This window comes from Triturus cristatus, chromosome 7, assembly GCF_964204655.1.
Source record: "Triturus cristatus chromosome 7, aTriCri1.1, whole genome shotgun sequence".
Lineage (NCBI taxonomy): Eukaryota > Metazoa > Chordata > Amphibia > Caudata > Salamandridae > Triturus > Triturus cristatus.
The window spans coordinates 1,657,706,870-1,657,729,976 of NC_140590.1; the positions used below are offsets into that span (position 1 = coordinate 1,657,706,870).

General features: G+C 45.3%; 1 protein-coding gene across 2 annotated transcripts in view; it reads right to left on the reverse strand.

Annotated features, from left to right (window-relative positions):
- Nucleotides 1-22,581, reverse strand: part of TCFL5 (transcription factor like 5) — an 818,878-nt gene extending 796,297 nt beyond the window's left edge. For both annotated transcript variants that reach the window (XM_085619728.1, XM_085619727.1), the window contains exons 1-2: nt 20,574-22,581; nt 17,527-17,713 (exon numbers count right to left, since the gene is read on the reverse strand). In XM_085619728.1, coding sequence (XP_085475854.1) covers nt 17,527-17,713; nt 20,574-21,295 — 909 coding nt within the window. In that variant the 5' untranslated portion in view covers nt 21,296-22,581. The remainder of the gene's footprint in view (nt 1-17,526; nt 17,714-20,573) is intronic.
- Between the last annotated feature and the right edge of the window lie 526 nt (nt 22,582-23,107).

Below are 23,107 nucleotides of genomic sequence, written 5' to 3' on the forward strand. Positions count from 1 at the left end.
CATGTTTCTGATAATGGCCGGGTGGGGCTGGGTTACGAAATAGTGATTGTTTCCCTCAGATGCTGACAGGGGGGTAACTGGGGGGGCTGGCGGGGCGACTGCTATTCTGAGTCGATGGGTTCCTCGGCTGTCCTGCAGCGGAACGGATATACCTGTAAGTTACGCGGAGGGGCCGGGGGCCTGTACTGGTGAACCCCCCAATATATCTTTCTCTTTTATATTTCCTTCTTTTAGATTTCTCCTTTCTTCTATATTTCGGGTTCCGTACACCGGGCGACAGGCACGCTGTTAAGGGGGAGGCCGTAGCCATTGGCAGAGGTGCAGGGTGGGGGGTTAGGGGGGAGGGGTACTACTGTTCTTTCCTCTTATGTTCCTAGGGCCTCTTTCTTATTCTTTGTCTCTCTTGGCTTTCTCTTACTTCTCCTCTTTCTTTTTTATTTCTTTTGGGAACTGTCTCACAGATTCCTCTCTATACGTCCTGGTATTACAGATTACGGGGGTGGATGTTTCTTTAACGTTTTTATATTGCAGCGGGCATGAATCTGTATTGGTGGGCGAATTGTATAGATCATTGTCTATCCTGTTTAAGGTGCGTCACCGCCAACGTCCTGCCTACAGTAGTCCCGCCTGTGAATATCCTGAGCTGTGGTAACCCCTGTCCTTTGTATTATTGGATTGTGCGGCATTAGATCCTCTTCCTTCTTAAAACTCTAAAAGAAACCTCTTTCATCCTGGTGCCGATATGGTACCGATACTATCCTGAGTTACGACGGGGCATTTGGGAGGCGGGTTGTTGTACTCTTGTGGATTGACTGATTTGCTTTGATCGACTCTGTACTACTGGCCGACTGTGATGGTTTCAGGCCCGGGTTTGTAACTGCTTTATGTACCAATAAAGGTTTATAAAAAAAAATTAAAAAAAAAAAAAAAAAAAAAGCAATATGAGAATTTAACATGCTTGAAAGAGTGCCACTTTAGTAACTCCTGCAACTATTCCAAAAGGCCTGAAGTCCAGTCAACCAACGAAGAGTGCACTGAGCACTACCACTCCTAGAAGCGTCATCTCAAATTTCTAGTATGTAGTAGTAGGCTTTAGAGTATAGCATACAAGTGAGTTTCAACTGGGTGAAGAGGGAGGGCTGTGTGTGAAATTATGAAAGATACCAACGGTGGAGAAGTGTAGTTGAAGATAGGTACCTTTTCTACTCCATCACCAGATCTTTCGTAGATTCTCATTTTTTTATCAGATTAGCACACAGTATTAAATAACCTCAACACTGCAGATGAGTGGCTAATACCAAAGACTCACCTTACTGCAAAGATGAGGAAACAGTGTATGTCCCTCTGCTGTGTCTCTGTTGAATTCAAGCTGTTGTGTAAGAAAATAGATATTCACCTTTACTGTTCTCCATCATTGGTATCTATCGTAGTTTCATATGTTTGAATTAATCTCCTTAGACAGGGATCCTAACTTGATATAGGGATACTTCCAGCATGTGAAGCTATGAAATATCGAATGCTGGAGAACATCCGATTTGAGCTTGTGAAAGGCGGCAAGGGCATAGAATCAGGGCGTGTTTTTGGGGTAGAAGTGAAAATGTGGTTTGATGTACTGATGCAGTTGCAATGTGGAAAGTGCATGGTCGCTAGTTTCCTGACAAAGCTATAGATTTTGAACAGGTATAGACTTTTTGGTACCTAGCGGGTTTACTAGTGTAGTGGAAATTATGGCTCATAAGCAGGCCGTTTGAATTACGTGGCACAGAAGTACCAAATTATGTGGCACAGATGACTAAATTATGCGACAAAAAGGCAAATTTTGCGACATAATGCAGCACATTTTTTTTATAGTATTACCTCATTATTTTTACACATGGTAAAACTATCTGGGCAAAGATTTTACTTCATTAGCATCAGTTTAACAACCAAATACATGAATAAGCAACTGAAGGATGACCGGTTAAACTTTGCAAAAGGTATTCGAACGGGCACAGTCACAAATCACCATGTTTTTAGTAATTTTTGATCCGTTTGAGCTAGATTTTTTTTTTGTTAAAATCTGCAGAATATGCAGTAGATTATGGACTATATGGCAAATGTGGCAAATCCTTAATTATGCGGAATAAAAGCCGGGCTACCGAGTTGCCCAATTCCAGTGGCACTGCTCTTAAGTAAAACATTTAAACCATTGGCTTTCTTTCTTTCTCTCACCTCAATCGCACCATTGTCTTCTTTCACCACACTCCCCTCACCTGATCTCTGCTACACTCATTTCTCCTTTCTTTCCCCTACCATCAATTTACCCCTTCCTCATTATTATACCCTATTCCACACACCCTTCCATTTCTTTCCATTCTACCTTGTATCTCCACTTTCAAGTGCCATCTCTTGACCCTTGTCTCCTCACTTTTCAACTCTTACTCACCACAAGGATCGCATGCCAGACATCGCAGGTTTCTACAGCATGCGGTTTACGAAAAAACAAAGCTAGGGCAAGTAGAAAGCTACTTAAATATATATACACCTTAACCCACCTTGTTTTGCTATTAAAATCGTGCCTCCACACGGACTATGCCTTTTTTTAAACCAACTCGACACATTCTTTATTATGATAAGTATTTAATAACTTTTAAAGCGCATTGCTTGCTTTAAATAAAGTAACTTGGCACTGTTAAATGGAGGATGAGGAAACACCCAGAGTTACAGATGTCAGAAGTTAGGATGTGATCATAGACGTTTTGCACCTTTAAATTTTATATGGTCAGGCACTGTATGCAGATAGAGGGGCAGCCTGTTTCTAGTAATATGAGACCATAAAAGACACTAGACACTTGTGGCAGGCATAATAAAAGACATCGCTGATAACGTATATAATATTAAAACAGTATTCTTTTAGGGACAGGCTACTAATGAAGCTGCGGCAGCTACCTTGAAATATTTTCATATTTTGCTTAGTTTCATTATTTCCTGGATGGCACATTTTAGATGCTGAATGTTTGTTTTCAGTAAACATAAGTATGGTGCCAAAATCAATTTGATGAGCGCATTGGTAAACAAAGTTATGTTAAAAAAAGACAGAAATGGAAAGGTATGATGAAGAATAAATTGATGATAGCAAATTTTTTTAGAGGCAAAAGAAACCGGGTTGTCTGGGTACCTGGATTAGGTATGGTCGAGGGGACTTTGACCAAAGAAAGCTATCACCTTTGGAGTCTAGAGTTGCATATAAACTCTCTATTTAACCCCTTCCCTGCTCATGACGGAACCACTCCGTCATGAGCCACGGTTGCGCTGTGCTCATGACGGAGGGGTTCCGTCATGCTGCGGCCGTTGGCCGCCGCTCCGCCCACGCGGCGCTAATTCCCCGCCTGTGCGGGCGATCAGCGCAGTGGGCGGAGACGTGACGGAACCACTCCGTCATGAGCACAGCTCAACTGTGGCTCGTGACGAAGCGGTTCAGTCACAAGCACAGCGCCACCGCGCTGCCCCCAAACCCCCCCCAGCGCCGCGGCGGAATTCCATACCAACACTAGATAGACATAAGAGAAGCTTCACGCTGGCGCAAGACACTGATATCCCTGCACGCAGAAGCTCCAGCACACAGTGGTTTGATATCCCTTGCGGGGTGTCCAACTCAAGACCAAGACAGGGTCCTTCGTTCTCTCCCATCAGGTAATGGGCTGGCTCTTTCCTGGGGCATTCTTGGCTTTACACCCACATACATACTAGGTACACTTAGGTAGGGTCTGAATGGTAAGTGTAAGCTTGATTACTGTCATGTTTATATGGCTGCATATATTCACTGTTTTAGCACCATGGTAGAATTCTAGATTTTATTTACACTGTTGGTGCTTGTAATCTTATACATCGGTTTCTGTCTAATGGTTGTCGCAGCAAACATGTTGTATACTAGAATGACGCTGGTTCAATAATTGCTTATTGAAAACGTCCCCATCGTTTATTCTGTGTATCCCTCTGAGACTGAGTGAGTGCAATTGACTGATCAAAAAGTACTATAATGTTTCCATGATCCCTGAAGGATCAAGAGTTGTCATGTTCGATAGTTGCCAGAAACTATTTGCTCCTTGGTAAGGTTATTGGGCTTATGGTGGCACTGTGAGCTAGCTGGTCTAAAAGCTAACAGATCCTTTGGGGGGGGTCAGGAATCCGTCTGGACACCAATCCCTTAGTTTATGTTGTATAAACGCACAGATCCAATGTATTTTAGGAACTACACGACAACACAGTGTACTGCGCCAATGGAACATTTCTCTGACCGGCTACCCTCAACAGACGCCGCAGCAACTCATAGTCATAGATCATCATTCCTCTTCCACTCCATCCCATATAATACTCATACCAAATCCCTTCTCATTGCCATACACAACACATCATTAAAGCCCAACACTTCACAACACTCCACAAAATTCAGCACTATTGCCTGTATGATACTCATAGAACGCCAACATCACAACAAACAAAAGCATGGACTAGACCACACATGTGTAATAACTCCGGACACTGGGGTGCTGATGTCTTGCGCACAGTGTATGTGCTCTGACTCCTAAAGAACAAGTTACTTGCCTTCGGTAACGCTTTTTCTGGTGGATACAGTATCTGCCTGTGGATTCCTCACCTTGTGAATATCCATCCCCTGCGCCAGCATTCCACGGAATTTTTCTTCCCCAGCACTCCACGTCGACGTGGGCGACGTCATAATACATCGGCTCCGCTCGCGACTCCGTATGACGTCACCGGAGCCATAAGAGGCCCACGTCGGCGTGATGACGTCAGTTCCACCCATCTTTTCCGTGCCTTCGAGGCGAACAGGTGGACCAACGACAAACTCAAAGTATACACAGTATACAATATATCAACACATATACACAGTATACAGAGGAAAGGAATGCTAAATAAACGAGCATTTCCCACAAATGTACAAGAAAGTATAAAAACATATCAACAAGACCTTTTCCATGGTATACAAAGGTGGACAACGGGGAGGCGGGTGGGCCAGTGAGGAATCCACAGGCAGATACTGTATCCACCTGAAAAAGCATTACCGAAGGTAAGTAACTTGTTCTTCTGATGGATACATCTGCCAGTGGATTCCTCACCTTGTGAATAGATTCCCACAGCAGTCCCCACTCCCGGAGGAGGGTGTCCACCTTTCTATACCAGAAAGTCTTGCAAGACAGAGAGCGCGAAGTGGCCCTCCCTCCTCATCTCAGAGTCCAAGCAATAATGCTTTGCGAAAGTATGGAGGGAGGCCCAAGTCACGGATTTACAAATATCTGCCACAGGAACACCCCGGGCCAAAGCAGATGTAGAGGACTTTGCTCTAGTTGAATGAGCTCTAATGCCCTCAGGAGGAGTCTTACCAGCCAGGGCGTAGCAGATCTTGATAGCAAGGATGATCCATCTCGACAAAGTGCGCTTGTGCACTGCTCTTCCTTTTGAATGACCAACATAGCCAATGAAGAGTTGATCATCCAGACGAAAGTCTTTAGTCCTGTCCAGATAAAAACTCACAGCCCTCTTCGGGTCCAGGCGATGGAGTCTTTCCTCCTCTTTGGAAGGATGAGGAGGTGGATAGAAAACAGGGAGAGTAATAGACTGCCCCAAATGAAACGGAGTAACAACCTTTGGCAGGAAGGCAGCCCTGGTCCTGAGAACCATCCGTTCAGCATGTAAGGTAAGAAAAGGGGGTTTGGAACTTAGAGCTTGAAGCTCACTCACCCTCCTTGCCGAGGTTATGGCTACAAGAAAGACCACCTTAAAGGACAACAGCCTCAAAGGACAGCTATGCAGAGGCTCAAATGGAGAACCCATTAGAAAGGTTAAACAAGATTATGGTCCCACTGAGGCATTACAAAGGGAGTGGGAGGAAACATGTTCGTAAGGCCCTTGATAAACCTCAGAACAACCGGAGATTTAAACAGTGACGGTTGATCTGGAAGGCATAGAAAAGCCGATAAGGTCGAAAGATAGCCCTTGACCGTGGCCACAGCACAGCCCTGCTGAGCCAAGGAAAGAGCAAACTGGAGCACATCAGAAAGATGAGATTTTAAAGGGTCAATGGACCTCTCTCCACACCATTTTACAAATTTCGACCACCTATAGGAGTAAATGGACTTGGTGGAGTGTCGCCTGGCCGATAAAATAACATCCACCACATCAGGTGGGAGAGAGAACGAACTCAGGTTGCCCCGTTCAATCTCCAGGCATGAAGGTGTAAGCTCTGGAGGTGGGGGTGTAGAACCTGCCCCTCCGACTGCGAGAGGAGGTCTGCCCTCAGAGGGAGACGGAGCGGAGGGCACGAGGAGAGGTGGAGAAGATCTGTATACCACACCCTTCTTGGCCAATCCGGGGCGACCAAAATAACGTGGGCCCGGTCTTGGCGAATCTTCCTCAAAACACGAGGAATCAAGGGTATGGGAGGAAATGCGTAAAGGAGTTGTGAGCCCCAACTCAACTAAAACGCGTCCCCAACGCCCCCTGCATCGGAAACTGGAGACTGCAGAATAACGGGCAGTGCGCGTTCTCACGGGCGGCGAAAAGCTCCACCCGAGGGGTTCCCCACATCCGAAAGACGTAACGAACCACCTCCGGATGGAGCCTCCACTCGTGGTCGTCGGAGAACTGCCGACTGAGACTGTCCGCACGCACGTTCAGCACCCCGGCCAGATGATTTGCCATCAGCCAAATCTGATGGACCTGAGCCCAGGACCATAAACACAGGGCCTCTCCGCACAGACAAAGAGACCCCACTCCTCCCTGCTTGTTGACATACCACATCGCGGTAGTGTTGTCCGTCAGGACTTGAATTGACCGACCGCGAAGGGAAGGGAGGAAGGCCTTGAGCGCCAAACGAATCGCCCGCAATTCCAGAAGGTTGATGTGAAGCAACCTTTCCTCCAGAGACCAAAGACCCTTGATCTCCAGATCCCCCAGATGTGCACCCCACCCTAGGGTGGAGGCATCCGTTATCACCGTGGCCACCGATGGAGGCAGATGGAAGGGCTTTCCTTGCGACAGATTGCCCTCCAAGCTCCACCAAGATAGATCCGCTGCAGCTTCTCTGGAGATCTTGATCGACTCCCTGAGATCCCCGTTGTGCTGATACCACTGCTTGCGGAGGCACCACTGGAGCGCCCTCATGTGCCAGCGTGCATGGTTGACCAACAGAATGCAGGAAGCGAACAGACCGAGCAGGCGAAGGACCTTCAGAACTGGAACAACTGCTCCATTGTGGAATAAAGGGACCATCTCCTGAATGTCGAGAATCCTTTGAGGAGGAGGGAATGCTCGACAAACAGTAGTGTCCAGTACCGCCCCTATGAACAGGTTGCGTTGAGAGGGCACCAGGTGAGATTTGAGCACAATGATCGAAAAACCCAAGTCGAATAACAGCTGAGATGTTACCTGCAAATGACGCTGCACCATCTCTGGGGACTCTGCCTTCAGAAGCCAGTCATCCAGGTAGGGAAAAACCGGAATCCCTGACCTCCTGAGATGAGCAGCTACCACTGCCATCACCTTTGTGAAGACTCGAGGTGCGGTAGTAAGACCAAACGGGAGGACCGCAAACTGGTAATGTTGCGACCCAACCGTAAAACGGAGATACTTCCTGTGCGACTTCAGGATTGGGACGTGGAAGTACGCGTCCTGCAAGTCGAGCGACACCATCCAGTCTCCTTGCTGCAACGCTTGAAGAACCTGCGCAAGGGTCAGCATCTTGAATTTCTCCTGTTTCAGGTAAAAGTTCAAGATTCTGAGGTCCAGGATTGGACGCAATCTGCCGTCCTTCTTGGGAATCAGAAAATACCGGGAGTAGCATCCCTGACCCCTTTCCTGCTCCGGAACCACCTCTATTGCACCCTTTTGAAGCAAGGCTAGAACCTCTTTCTGAAGGAGAAGCAGATGGTCCTCTGAGCAGTAACCTTGGCAAGGAGGGTAAGGGGGAGGAAACTCCCGAAAGGGAAGGGCGTACCCAGTCTCTACGAGGTTCAAAACCCAAAGGTCTGTCGTAACAGATTTCCAACCCCGTAGAAAGTAGGACACCCGACCCCCCACAGGTCTTACATGATCCGGGATGGGGGATCTAGGGCTGCTTCCCTGAAGCCTCATTGGGAGCAGAGGAGGAGGAGGAGGAAGAAGAGGGGTTGCGTCCAGAACCTCTCTGACCCCTTTGCCTCCCTCTATAGGATTTATAGAGGGGATTCTGCTGTTGCTGCTGCTGCTGTTGTTGCTGAGGCTGTCGGTAGGAGCGAAAAGACGATCTTCCAAAGCCCCTAAATTTTCTAAAACTAGAAACCTTTGCAGGAGCCTGCAGACCCAGAGACTTTGCTGTTAATCTGCTGTCCTTGAATCTCTGCAGTGCGGAGTCAGCCTTCTCACCAAACAACTTCTGCCCATCAAAAGGCAAATCCACTAATGTGTGCTTGGACATCCGAGGAGAATCCCGACGAACGGAGCCATGCCTGCCTTCTTGTAGCTATAGAGGAGCCCATAATCCTCGCCACCGAATCCACCGTATCCAATCCTGACTGGATGACCTGTCTGGCAGCGGCCTGAGTGTCCGTAACCACCTCCAAGAAGGATGCCTTATCGCCCTCAGGCAGCTTAGGGGCCAAAGTCTTCATTGAGTCCATCAATGCATGTATGTAACGCCCCAGCAAGCACGTGGCATTAGTTGACTTTAATGCCATACTCCCTGAAGAGAAGGACTTTTTAGCTGCCTGGTCCACCTTCTTAGACTCCCTATCTGCGGGAGACTGAGGGAAAGCACCCGAAGCATGCTTTGAGCAGGATGCCTGCACAACTAGGCTCTCTGGAGACCGGTGTATTGATAGAAAGTCCGGATCCCCAGGCGCCACCCTATACCTTCTTGCTACCTGTCTGGAAACCGCCGGAGAAGAAAGAGGTTTCCGCCATATATCCAAAACAGGCTCCAAGATGGCCTCATTAAAAGGGCAGTAAAGGCTCTGAAGTGGTCGTAGGAGAGTGCAGAACCTCCGTCAACAAGTTCGATTTATACTCCGCCGTTGGCAACTGCAAATCTAATAGCTCTGCAGCCTTCTTGATCACAGTATGGTATGGAGCCAATTCCTGAGGCGGAAAGGATCTTGCCGAAGTGTGCTCCCATTCTGGGGTAGTGTCCAGGCCACTAGCCTCTTGTATGCCCTCAAAATCATCAGAGGATGTGTCCACCTCACCTTCCTCTACCTCTTCTCTGTACCTTCCTTCTTCCAATACCCTCTGGGCCTCCCTTCTCGATCAAATTTGAAGCGCCGGTGTCGTCGAAGTCGTACGCGGCGTCGGTGGAGCCAGAGGTGTTGGAGTCGGCGGCGCCATAGATGGAATCGGCAGCGCCGGACGCGGCGCCGATGGAGTCGGCAACGGCATCGAGGAAGGCTCTGAAGTCTGACGGTCCATCCGAAGTCGTGTCGGATCCCCAGACGGCGCCGGAAACTGCCACGAAGGCGCCATCGGCAGAAAGGGCATGAGGGGGGCCTGAGCATAATGCTGCGGCACCCCCCAACGTATAAGCCATAGGGCCCACGGGACCAGTTGGTGCTCCGGATGGGAAGGCCGCCCTATTGAAAATACCATACATGGCATTCAAGAATTGAGATGAATCAGTACCTGGAGCAGGAAACTGAGGATAAGGCACTGACCCTGTATCCCTCTGCGGAGTACTTGGCTGCGGCGCCGCAGTGTCCTCCACCGGAGCCATAGATTCTTCCAGCGCCAGAGTCGGTTCCTCCTCTTGTTCCTGATCCGAAACAGGCACCCGATCCAGAGACGACGCCGGAGACGGCGCCGGGGACGGCGCCTGGGACTGCACCGGTGAATGCGCCGGAGCCCGCTTCGGCGACTGAGAATCTCTCGGAGTCTTAGAAGGAGAAATGTCCTTACTCCGATGACGCCGAGGTGAAGTCGACCTCGACTTCCTGCTCTTCGAGGACTGGCGTCGTGAAGAGTGTTTCCTCTTCTTATGATGTCTTCTTGACTTCGACGACTTCGAAGACGACGACTCCTGCCTCGACTTCTCCTTCTTTCTCCCTCTCTTCTCCTTACCGATCTTTGCCATAAACAACTTGGCCTTCCTTTCCTTTAAAGCTTTAGGGTTCATTCTCCTACAGCATTCACAGTCTTCGACTTCGTGGTCCGAAGAGAGACACCACAAACAGTCTTGATGTGGATCCGTCATGGACATATGTCCGCCACATTCCCTACAGGGCTTAAAGCCCGACTTCCTCGTCGAAGACATCACCGGATTTTGCAACAGAAACACCTTAACACTACAAAGTAGCAGGAGTACTGGAAAAAACCGTTGCGCGTCGACGGCGCGGAAAAAAGGGAACTGACGTCATCACGCCGACGTGGGCCTCTTATGGCTCAGGTGACGTCATACGGAGTCGCGAGCGGAGCCGATGTATTATGACGTCGCCCACGTCGACGTGGAGTGCTGGGGAAGAAAAATTCCGTGGAATGCTGGCGCAGGGGATGGATATTCACAAGGTGAGGAATCCACTGGCAGATGTATCCATCAGATAGTGTGTACCAGTAGGTACAAATTGGCTAATCCTGGATTGTCAATGCTAACATATGTGTAAGTCACTAGTAAAAGGTATGCCAATTGGATATCCTAATTGAAACGTTTAACTTAGCTATAAGTCCATAATATATGGTACTCAAGGTACCCAGGGCCTGTAGGTGAAATTGTCATTAAGGGAAGCTAGTGCATTTATTGTGCACCACTGCAGTGGCAAATAAAAAACATGACAGCTCAAGCGCTGTCAAATTTGAACTGTCAAACCAACCCTTTAGACATTCAATTCACGTGTCTTGTAGAGCGCATGGCTACCCATGACGGGTTTGCCAGTGCTTTCAGCCCTGGAGTGGGGAGTGTTTAGGCATACAGATTGGTCTTTAGTTGCTTTCGTAAACTTAATAAGTTGTCAACTAGTCTCAGATAGGTAATGAGTTCGAGTTTAGAGGCAAGGTAGGTGATCGAGCGACCTCCGCCTCGGACTCTCTTAATTCTGGGGACAGCAAGGAGACCTAGATTGTTAGACCTAAGATCTCTATTGGTCTGGTGGGGATTGACAAGCTGATGAAACCTATGTGGACCCACTTTATATTTTGCCCGATGTGTGATGCTTAGTGCTTTGAATTATATCCTACTGCCTATTGGCAGCCAGGGAAGGGTGGTGAGGGCCAGGCGTGCTGATTGGGTTTAAGGGATGCCCAGCAGTATTTGTGCCACGGCATTCTGGATGATTTGTAGTTTTTTGATGACAGACAGTGGACTGCCCAAATTGAGGGAACTGCAGTAGTCGAGTTGAAAAAGGGTTATGCCTTGGAGCACTGTGCTTCAAATCTCCATCAGGAGCCATTTCAGAGTCTACCTCAAGGCTCTAAGAAGGCCGAAGCACCTGGCTGCGACCGTCATTGCTTGAGAGGTCATAATGAGATGTTTGTCCAATGTAATCGCCAAACTTTTCACTTCTGATTTGGGGGGTGGCCGATCTCCTAGGGACGGGGGTCCGGTTAAGTTGATCCCATAGTAATGAATTGTTACTGACGATGAAGACTTCTGTTTTGGCCCCATTTTAGTTTCAAGCAGCTGGCTGCCATCCAGTTAGAGACCTTCTCCAGACAACTGTTTAGTCTTGGAGAGTTAGAGCCTACATCGGAAGTTAGGGAGACAATAATCTGCGTACCGTCCGCGTACACTCCTAAACCTTCCTATTTATTACCTATAAGTCACATCTAAAGTTTATCCTAAGTACCCAGATTGTAGGATGCATGGTTCTGAATAGCAAGTCATGTATAAACTGTGTTTTACATGCCCTGGTAGTGGAAAATCTCCAAAGTCGGTTTTCCCAGTTAGACAGCTAGTAGGCCCACTGGATAACATTGGCTGACTTGTATTAATTTTAATAAAGTGTAAATTCCTAAAAGTACTAACCAATCGGGTGTTTCAAAGAGTCAAACTAATAGTTACATTAAATCCAACATATTGCTATAGTCGGATTTAACATAACTATTTTTGAAAACTAGCTTTAGTAGCTTTACTTTTCTAAGTACCTTATATGGCCACTGGTAGCCTTTTCTGATTGGCCCAACAGCTTAAAGCTGCCAGGTCAGCCCTGTGAATTGGATGTCAAGTATTCGCAGGAACTGAGAACAAAGGAGCCATCTGCTGGGAGGAGTCTTCCCCTCCTGTAACAGGATGGCTGGGGAAGGGGCTAGTGGGCTTATTCAAGGGCAAGTTACCCCTACAAGAACGGATGCCACTGAGCCTGTGCAGCTCAGTTCCCTTTGTTGGTTAGCCCGCCTGGCTGACTTTAATGAGATTAGGAGTTATCCTGAAGAAGGAGTGTAGTCCCCAGGAAGACACATCTCTGGAGTCAGCTAGGGAGCCACATAAGGGGAAAGAAGGGTCTGACCATGTTGGAAGTGGGCAGAATAGTGCATTCTGTGATAGTTTGATGCTACACTTCCCAGGAAGTAGTCACAAGGTGTGTGGGATTGGCCACAGGAGCAGTAGTCCTATTGGCTAGTGAGTCCTCCTCTCCCATAAGCTTGCGCAAAGGATAAAATGAGCAACCCTGCCAAGGGAACTCTGATCACTGCTGGACCTGAGGAAACCAGATGAAGTATAGTGGCTGCTGCATCCTTGTACTGCACATGGAGAGGCAGAAGGACTGTATCTGGTACACCAAGAATTTCACCAAGGAAGACTGTGCCTGCTGTTTGACGCCTAGGACTGGACCTGCTCCCATGTGTACGCAGGAGAGAACTCTGGTCTCCAAGGTCAAGTTGGCTAGTCTCCTGAACAGCTACGTGGTCTGAAGCTAAAAATAGGGAAATCCCAGTTGATCAGTTCCAACTGGTTTTGCCCTGGACCCCGCTGGTGCATCCTGGGAGAGCGAGTCCTGGCTGATAAGTGGTGTCCGTGAGGTGTCATTTAAAGATTAAAATGTATAGTATTTTTATTAATTGGAGTGATTTCTTTTAATAGTGTTTAAACTCTTACTTTTTAACTGTTCTGGTATAGTTAAATGCTTTACACATGTTTTTCTCCTAATTTAAGTCTGACTGGTCTGAGCCAAGCTACCAAGGGTTGAGCGAAGGTTTAGTTTATTGAGACCTAACTGAACCTTCTAGTAAATATTTGGCATTATGAGCTGATGAGGTCTCATAATTCCTTCAACGAATAACTCTGTTTCCTACATTCGCAAAAACCATTGTACAAGTCAGAAACACCTTTCTAACCTGCAAAACTGGTTTCGTATATAGAAAACAAAACCTTTGCAGTCACTAACCCTGTGATTTTGAGAATTTCAGGGTTTGGGATCTTACGACGGATTTGTTCATCTGGCCCTTGGTTTGTTAGATGTAGCATGTAGTGGATCAATGGGGAACTCAAGAGATATACATACAAGGATCCGTGATATTGTGACAGGAAAAGCCTAACAAAGGACAAGCTAGAAATTTCGAGACACAAGCTTACGAGGACATTAGACAAGAGTTCACTACAACAAAATTGGTGTCAGCGGAAAAGGCCAGTTACTTAAAAACACTAACCATTTGCGTGGCTATGGCTAGCGAGATTCTAGGTCGTGAAAAGAACTCCAGGCAAGAAACAACTCCAAGGGACAGTGAAACAACCTCAAGCTCAAAGAGACACTAATTGGGAAAACACACGATGGCCCAACTAATTGCACTAAACCACCATCTTACACGTCAAGAGTCCAAGTGTTTGCAGAAAACTGCACTATATTAAACCTGTGTAAAATGACATAACAGCAAAAAACACGAAGCATGAGAGTGAAAAGAAGGGCTAAAGACCCAATTTTTAATTAAGATGTATATTTCTGAATGAAAACAAAACAACTTGAAAACATGGTTTCCATGTTTTTTTTTTAAGTAAATGCATTCTGAACTCTGTTTCTACCCATCATTCATGTGGGGTAGTGAAGGCAGTGGATTGTCAACCCTTCTCTGGACTTTGGGTCAGAAAATTATCAACAATGCTCTCCTTCAGCTGATGAGAATTAGTGAATTATCCATTCTTCGTATGTATGCATTTATACGAGTGGAGTTATTTATAACATAAATCTAGCTACAAAGCAGCTGAGTGCTGTACAAATGTAGGGAAAGTGTGGAAGAGAAAGACACTGGAAGAGTTACTAGTGGATGAGGAGTTCTTTAAAGAGGAGGGTCTTCAGTCCCTCCCCGAGAAGGAGCCAGGGAGCTTCCCTGGTCCAGACAGAGGACTTGCAGGTCCTAACAGCATAACAAGAAAAGGATTGACGTGTTTTTCACTCAAACCCGATGATGTTGCTGCTGAAGCGTAACAAAGTCCACCACAGGTACTGATGCTCTTGCCAAATACGGAGGAGTGGTCAAGTTTATGCTTTGTCGATGGGACAGAAGACTTAGACTGTGATGCAGTCTGGTGGAGGTAGCCAGCAGAGTTCTTTGAGGATGTGTGAGGTTTTATCACACTTCCCGAGACCCTAAATCAATCAGTCAAAAGCAAAGAGGACACTCTTATTTTTTTTCTTTAAGAAAAAAGGTTACATGTTCAAGGGGCTTAGTTGTGATTCTTCTTCAATGATGACAAACATCACTCTGTCAACATCTCTGTCAAGGTGAGATACGAAAGGGGGTTATCTTCGAGGCTGAGGAAGTGAATTTGAGTGTGAGTGACTGAGTGTGAATGAATGAGTGAGGAAGTGCGAGCGTGACTGACTGACAGTGAGTGTTAGTGAATATAAGCATGAACGTGTGTGTGTGTGAGAGAGAGAGAGAGAGAGAGAGAGAACATGTGCATATGTGTGAGAGTGAGTGACAGAGGAGTGACAGAATAAATAAGAATGTAACTGTAAGCAAGAATGAGTAAGTGAGGATTAGTCAGACTGAGTGAGAATGATAGGGCGAGAGTAAGAATGAATGTGAGTGGCAGAGTGAGTGCAGATAATTGTATAGCAGTGTTTGGAAGTCTGAAGAGGTGAGTGTAAGGTAGAATGACTAAAAGTCAGTGAGAAAGAGTGAATGAAAGTGAGCATGATTGAGTGAGTGTTACTCGCGTGAGTTTGCAGCTGGACCTTGCACACTAGAGGCAATCCCCGGTCAATGGAGGATGGAAAATGGTTGCATACTGGAGGAAATTGTTGTCTAAAGAGCTACCCTGGCAAAATGTTGACACTGGCACATTAGATATAATTCCTAGCACTTTGGATGTCTAAGGCAAAATACTGGTGCATGCGCACTAAACAAAATACTTGTCATAAGTGAAACCCATGGCAAAATGCTAACGCTAGTACAGTGGAGGCAATTCTTAGTATTAGGGGTGCGAAAGGCAAAATGCTGGCTCTGGCACACTACAGGAAATTCCTGGCATACAGGACACCTGTGGCAAAATAAATGTTGACATTTGGAAATTGGACTTAATTATTGGAATAAGTGAAAATCATGGCAAATGCGGGTAGACACATACTCAAGATTCTTAGAATATAGGGCATTCATGGCAAAATGCTGGCGTTGGTACACTAAAGGCAACTCTTTGCAAATGGAACAACAATGGCAACATGATGGCACAAGTATACACTGGCATTAATTCTTGGCTTTATAGAGGACAGCCATAGCATATGACTGGAGAGGGCGGGTATCAATGATAAAATTGTAGCCTTGATGTACTAGAAGTACCAAAGCATATTAGGGGCATCTATGATAAATGGTGGCTCTGGTGAAAAAGGTACAAGAGAGAAGGGAAGAACAAAATTGGAAAACAGTGCTAGAGAGAGAAATTATGGATGAAAAAAGATGCACAAGAGTGAGATAAAGAGACGGGAAATGTGGGGTAGTAGAAGACAGAAAGAGGAGATGGAATCAAAACCAGTAAGCTTCTTTATTCAGCAACTCTGGCATTCGTCATTGGGCTCTATTAAAAAAACAATTAATAATACTTTTTTTTTTACAAGTTAAACATTATTTAAGTACCTGTAGATTATATGACGTTGTGTGCATGGATCCAGTGATGATATTAATACCTTCTCAGTTGACAAACTTTACATCTCTAAAGGAGACTTTACTCCATCCCTTCTCCATTACATTAGAAACCACAGGATGCAGCAGTTAAAACACATAAACAGTTTTGGCGACCCTCGAGCTCTTTGGGGCGATATTATAACATTTGTGGGCCCTCTATGAAGTACTGCTTCAGTATAGTAAATAAAGTGCAACTTCTTCAGATTAACTATTTTTTTCGACGGGTGAATAGAATTCAGGATGGCAATAAAACAATCCCCGTCTTCATAAGCCACCACATGCCTTTCTTACAGTTTTCCCTGGTTGTCAGTATACGACCTCCTCTTTTGTGCTCTCTGGGAAACACATTTTTACGTGGACAGAAAATTTAGTTTTCCATTATTCCAAGCCACCAGCAATGCAGCAAAGGAAGTGGCACCCTGCATGTGCCCCAATATGTTAGCAACTGATTCTATTATTAGTAGCCTTGATCACAGCCAGCTCCAGAAAACACCAGACATGATGTCTTGGCTTCCAAAACGAGCATGAAGCTTTACACCCATCTCCATTGAGCAGGTGATGGTGAAGAATCAAGTATACTGCGACAATGACCCACACACTTTATATGATCGGAGGGCCTCGCCCAGTGCACTAGAACTCATTTTACAACACTTAAATGTGGTACTGAATTTCCTTCCATCTCCTCACGGAGAAAAGCACAGCGAAACACAACACTACTGGAAATTGCTCATTCCTCAATATGTCTTTTTATGTAATCTAGAATTGCATTTGCTTTTATTGCTGCAATAAATACTGGATTTTCAAGCAAGGTGTCTCTTAAAAGCCTCATAACACCTCAAAAGCGCTACTATGTATCCATGATATCCTTTATGAGACGGCCTGATTTCGTCTTTGTCACAAGGTACTACTACCTCCTTCACCCTGGCTGACAGTGGTCCGCCAAATGTAGAGATGACTGCCAGATCAGCGGTCATCTCTGCACTTGAAAGGAACTACTGTCATGCCAGTTCCCGTTAAGGTACAAACATTTTGGTGGATGGCCACGGTCGGTTTTATTGCCGTCCTCTAAACTTTAACATTTTTTGTTTTTCAAATACAAACCCCCAAAGTGGGAATTTGCTTTTGAAAAAAAAATTACAATAATAATCACCAAGCCCTTGGAGTTTTCGCTCAGAGCATGGGATATCATTTTTTTAAATTATTTTTTTGTCCTGGTGGTTACGAAAAGAAAAAAAGGACATCACACTGTCCACCCTAAATAGAGCAGGCGGTGAAATGCCGTTGCTCTGACGGCCCAGTTGAAGAAGCTTTTACATCATTATGAAAATGTTGATTTTTCGAATGGGCAAAATCATAAAATGACACTTTAACTTGTCTGCCACCCACTCGCAAATCAAAAAGAAATGTCAGGAATGTGGCAATTGCTACTTCTTTATAACAACCATCTTTACGTACCTGTGTCTGCGAAAGATTACCAGTTCCAGTGGTACAGGCATTTGCATTAAATAATGGATATGTAAACTGCAGGGCTGTAGTTGCCGAAGCAGCAGCTTTGTTTTTCACTAATGCTGTACATTTGTTCTGCTGCTGATGAAGAGGAACACCCATGAGCTCGGATGGATGACGAATAAGAGTAACCAAACTACAAAATAAAGAAACACAAGGACTTCAGGTAAAGGTGCCCTATTCAGCATATGAAAAACTAAACGGACTACATTGGTTAACAAAATACCTTTGGGTCTAATAGACTATTTATATTATCCCAAAAGGTCATTGGTAAAAACAATGCACAAAACAATTAAAATAGCTACCAAGCATGCAAAATAGCAGTCATCTTTCGAGATCAATAAATGAAGGTAAGCAAAATAAAATGTTGCATTTTACGTTATGTTACTAGGAATGTATACGGCACAGCGTTCGCCAATTAAGTGGCCTCTTGGCACACACTGTGGTCTGCGGTTACAATTCTGTTTGAAGTTCATAACTGGGGATTTCCTTCACGAACCACTCTGGTGGTTGGGTGCTTTTGATCAGTGGTTTTTATTTATCCTTTGGTTTTGGTTAAGCTTTACCGGAATCTGGGGAATTATTTTTTAAATCTAAGGAACCCCACTGAGTCATTATTGGAATCCAACGACCCCCCCCACTCCCCCGGTTGAAGCAATTTCAGTGATTTGAACCACAAAATAACATACAAAAATACAGAAACAAGCATTCACCAAATACACAAATGATGAAATGTTTAATTCAAAAACAATTTTTAAAAACTCTAGATTTTAATGAGGTTAGAGAGTTTTCAAATTCAATTTAGGACAAATCCAATTTGTTGATATTATTTTATTATCTAAGCAGTCGTTGACCGCCTAGGGTACCGGACCACATGTTAGAGGGTGTAGCTAATCCTACTGAGATGTTACAAAAGGAGACCGGGTGCATTGCGACCTTCCAACTTCACCAGTGAAGGATCAGCAGACCTCTTGCAGGTAGTGGGTACCTCACCCTTCTGATCCTTATAGGCCCTACTACGAGTTGCATGGTACACGTGAGGTGCAAATTTCAAACTGTTAACAGAGGCGCTGTGCGGATACACCCCGCCAATACCGGCCAAATACAAGCTGACCCCCACAGAATGGGGAATAACTGTGCAGACGTAGGTTTTCTAGATCAAATTACACTTTTATTTTCCACCTGCTCTTAGAAGGTAGAAAAAGGGAGCAGGTAACCAGTAAGGGCGTCCGTGTGGATGGCAGGATGAGCGCCAAAGCAAGGTTTTGCTTGTAACCTGCTCCACGTGTGATTTTACCTGATGGAATTTCCATCGGGTAAAACTGGTCCCAGTGTGCCTGCACCAGGGAAATCTGGGTGTTGGAACAATGAACCAGATGCAATTTGACAGAGAGATATTTCCACGGGTTATTAATTTTAGATGAGCGCTAAAAGGATGCATGGGCCGGGCAAGTCTGGCTAAGCTGGTTCGCAGGGTTCCATTTTCTTAAAGAAACAGACATATGCGCAGCAAAGGTGCTCTGGCTCTCATAAGATCGGGAGGAAAATCCATGAGCTGAAGAAAGGAAACTAGACATGCCATCAGGATTCCGCAGCAACCATTACTGATGGGAAAGGAGTACTTATGTTTATGAATGATGGATCCTATTTTCAGGCTTATCATAATAGTATGCTAGTAAATAGGTATAACGTATGCTTCCATAATTTATATCATATCTACAAAAGTGAAAGAACTCACCTAAATAACTGAAATAACAGTGCAGAACCCACCTGAGTGGGCGCAACTGATGAACTTGTAAGCTTTCTCTTAAGTTGAATTTGTGGGCTTTCCCAGGGGTGCATCAGTTGTATCAGAGAAATACTATGCACGTGTGGCGTGAATTAGAGGGTATTTACAGTTGGGCAATAGAATTTTGCATGTTTTCCAAAAACTGCTTTTGAAGGTTTTGTAATATTCTGTGGAGCATCAGATACAATGTCGTTTCTTTGCAAAATAATAAGATTCTGAAAAACAGACAAAATCAACACAATTTCTACATTATGCTGAAAGTCACTATGCAAACATTAATGAAAAGGCGCTGTACCTCTCACTACCCTCTAATTTAAGGAGGATCGTATTCATATAGTTCTAGAAGCTTATTCCCTGAATTATTACACAAGTAAATAGAGAACTGCAAATTAACCTCATGTTATTACATCACGCTTAAAACCTTTGAAAGCAATTTATCTTTGAGCATAACGAGTGGTTGGATGAACCCTGATGAGTCATTATAAAACCCATTCACGTGTACAAAAAGTCAGCTAAATGCTCATTAGCACGTTATATTTTTGGACACCATAACCATATGGATTCTAGGTTTGGGTAAAATGTGCTTATAAATTTGGAAGATAGACAAGTTACAACTGCTAATTAGACGGTAGTAAGCCAGATACCATTAGTCTATTTACTCAGGCTTTTCCCTTGTTTAGTACACTAGATAGTGTAACAAATGTGAAACTCAAATGTCAAAATACGACACACCTATTTTTCAGATTTGGGCTCAGCAGTGACTGGCATAAGTAACACCTTTAACTAACATTAGGGGTTGATAAAACAGGTATTCAATCTAAAAAGTGTTTTTGCTTACAATAATATAAAAAAGGTCGATGGAACCAGCTGTTAAAACCATAACAAGAAACATTTCTGTTGTTCAATCTTAACCCACTTCTCTAAATAAGCGGGTCTTTTTCACATATGCAGACATTGCATTTTGAAAAGGTGAGTTGTGGATGAGCTTTCTGGGTGATATTGTGGCAAAAAACACGGCCCAAAAACATTTCTTTGTATTTTTCTTACCAAATATGAATTACATTAGCATACAAATCAAGCATCATATAGTGAAATCAAAGAACATGGACCTGTGAATATATTTGCATTTCGGGATTTGCAGTTCTGCAAAAATGGAAAATCACTTTACTGTTTTGCTTTCTTCTAGTAAAACAGAAGATAAACACACTTGCTAAGGGTGACGCCTGACTCCTGGGATTCTTGGCATCTGGGAATTTCTGACTGGATGCTGTTGAATCGGTCCTCCAAACGAACACGAACTGCAGATTTGGTTCTAGCCTCTGGAGCCGAAGATTGATTTTCACTGATTATGTTCTCTTTATTTACCCTGCAAGTGCTGTCAGTATGTTTCACTCTAATGACATTGTGCACTGTGGCATCTCCAGAGCCAGAATTAGGCGTTTTCTCTCCCTGACTGGCAGAATTTAAAGGTAAATTAGATTCACTAAGCAGCATCATTCGAAGCTCCTGGAAATCTATGTGTCCCATACACTGGTTTGAACCCACGACGTTACCTTCTGGTGCCACCGTTGATTGGCATATGACCGGGTGAACTGCCTGGCTAGCAGAATTGCTAGTTTGGTAGTTAGCTGGATTGGGGTTACTGGATGGCTGGTAATGGGGTAAGTGTGTGGGGTTACTGGTGGAAAAAAAAGCAGAGTTGAGCCTGGTCTCCACCTCCCCTTCATTGGCTTGGGCCTCCATGTGAGAGTAGAGTATATGCTGGAGCTGGGTGTACTCAATTTCCGTCATTTCCACCAAGTTGAGATCAGTGGTGGTGAAGCTAAGACCCTGCTCAATGGCATAGGGTGCCTCACTGGGAACCTCAGAATCTGAAAGGGCTGTCCTTGGTGTAGAGGACTTTGGCTCGGTCTGAGCTGTGGACGACATTCCTTAGTCAGAGAATTAGTATTCAAAGTTCTGTTCAAGGGCTCAAACAATGTTTAGCACAAACCATCCATCTCCTTAGCCACGAAATTTGGTGACCACCTAAGATGTGAGGCAGAAAATAATCATTGCAAACCAGATCCCACACAACACTAAACAAGTGATCTAAAATCAAATAACCTGTTTTATTTACTAACTAATGAACTCGGAGAGAGAAATGAGGGACGTGCTCTACCATAGCCTGGAGGATATCAGAGTACAGGGAGGTAACGCTAACATGCCTGGGGGGCCAAAATCAAATCGGTAGAGTCTGTTAGCTTATTAATATGAGAAGAAAGTCAGGGGCAAAGATCTGGGTACGAAAGGTAAAAAACCAATAGCCTGGGGACCTAGGACAGAAGAGCTTGGTACTGTACTAAGAGCATGGGTCATTGAGAGAGATAGGTACATTGGGTACTCTGAAACCAACCATTAAGAGCTCCATAGAGGCCAGTGGAGCCTTAAAGGGTCTAATGAAGAATGAAACTTTCGAGACTTAAAAGTGCGAGTCTTTGAGGCAGACACTCACGAGTTCCTACAACAGTTCCTATAAAAGAGAATGAGGCACTATGTACTTGAAGCCTGGCTACATGTTAACCCACTGAATGCACATGCCACACTACCACACCTCTACGCCACACATGCAGACAGCCAGTTTCTTGGGAACCCTCTTTCCCGGCAGAAACATAAAGGTGGCTTTAAAGGGAGGCACATGCATACCCCGATGGTGTACAAAGCACAACCACTAGGAGTCTCGCGCCGAACCACGCCCCCTGGGAGCGACAAGAAGCGATTTCCGCCGCCTCAGCTGACAGGTACTGTCGCCATTTTAGAATGGACGGCAAATACAAATATATATATCCCAAAAACACTATGCAGTATTCTCTCTGGACAATTCCCCACTGCCAACGTGTGAGGAATTTGGGGGTACGCAGCTCACGTAAAATGAACCCGGTGGCAGGTGGCCTGCGCGGTGACGCACAGGTCGCTTAACACGACAGACTGTGCACAGCAGGGGTCCACAACTCCGGTTGAATGACGCCTATCGTATGTCCAATCCAGGATACAGCCCAGACGTTCCCCCTTTCAGTCCAAAGAGAATACAAGCTTCCGGTAGCTGCTGAAAGTCGTTTCTTCTGGTGGCGGCAGCCGGGGCAGCTGACTCTCCGAGTGTACCCCGGACGACGGTTACTAATGGAAAGTCAACCGGCGCTCGCGGTCACTAGTTGTGTCTTCGAGGGATACTTCCGGCGCGCGCCTGATATTTAGTGTTCCGCGCCAATCATATTGACGTCACAGGACGGGGTGGTAGGCGGATCAACGGTTTGAGAGGGAATGTGCGGCCACGCGATATTCTACGCGACCTCGTGCTGGTGCTGGTGGTCGCTTCATAGCGACTTTTGCGATAGGCATTACTTTTCAGGTCTGTACCGAATGCATCTACGTTTCTTACGTAACTGACCTTTAACATACACGCCAGCATTTAAGAGCAGGCAAATGGGAGATTTTGGAAACAATCTTGGTATGTATATTCCCCATTGACATATTGAAGTAGAGACAATTTGGGGAGGGGGCAGCTGAAATAAAGTAATTTTTGTCTTCTACAATCTTGGGTCTTCCGCCTAAATCAAGTCTGTTGGCATGTATGCATGACATTTGTCTATTGCAGAGGTCTTCACACTTTTGCTCTGAGCCCTCCATAAATAAAATGGAGCTTATTTACAAGCCCCTTGCGCCACCCATACGTCACTTTTCCCATGTTAAAAATGATGCAAA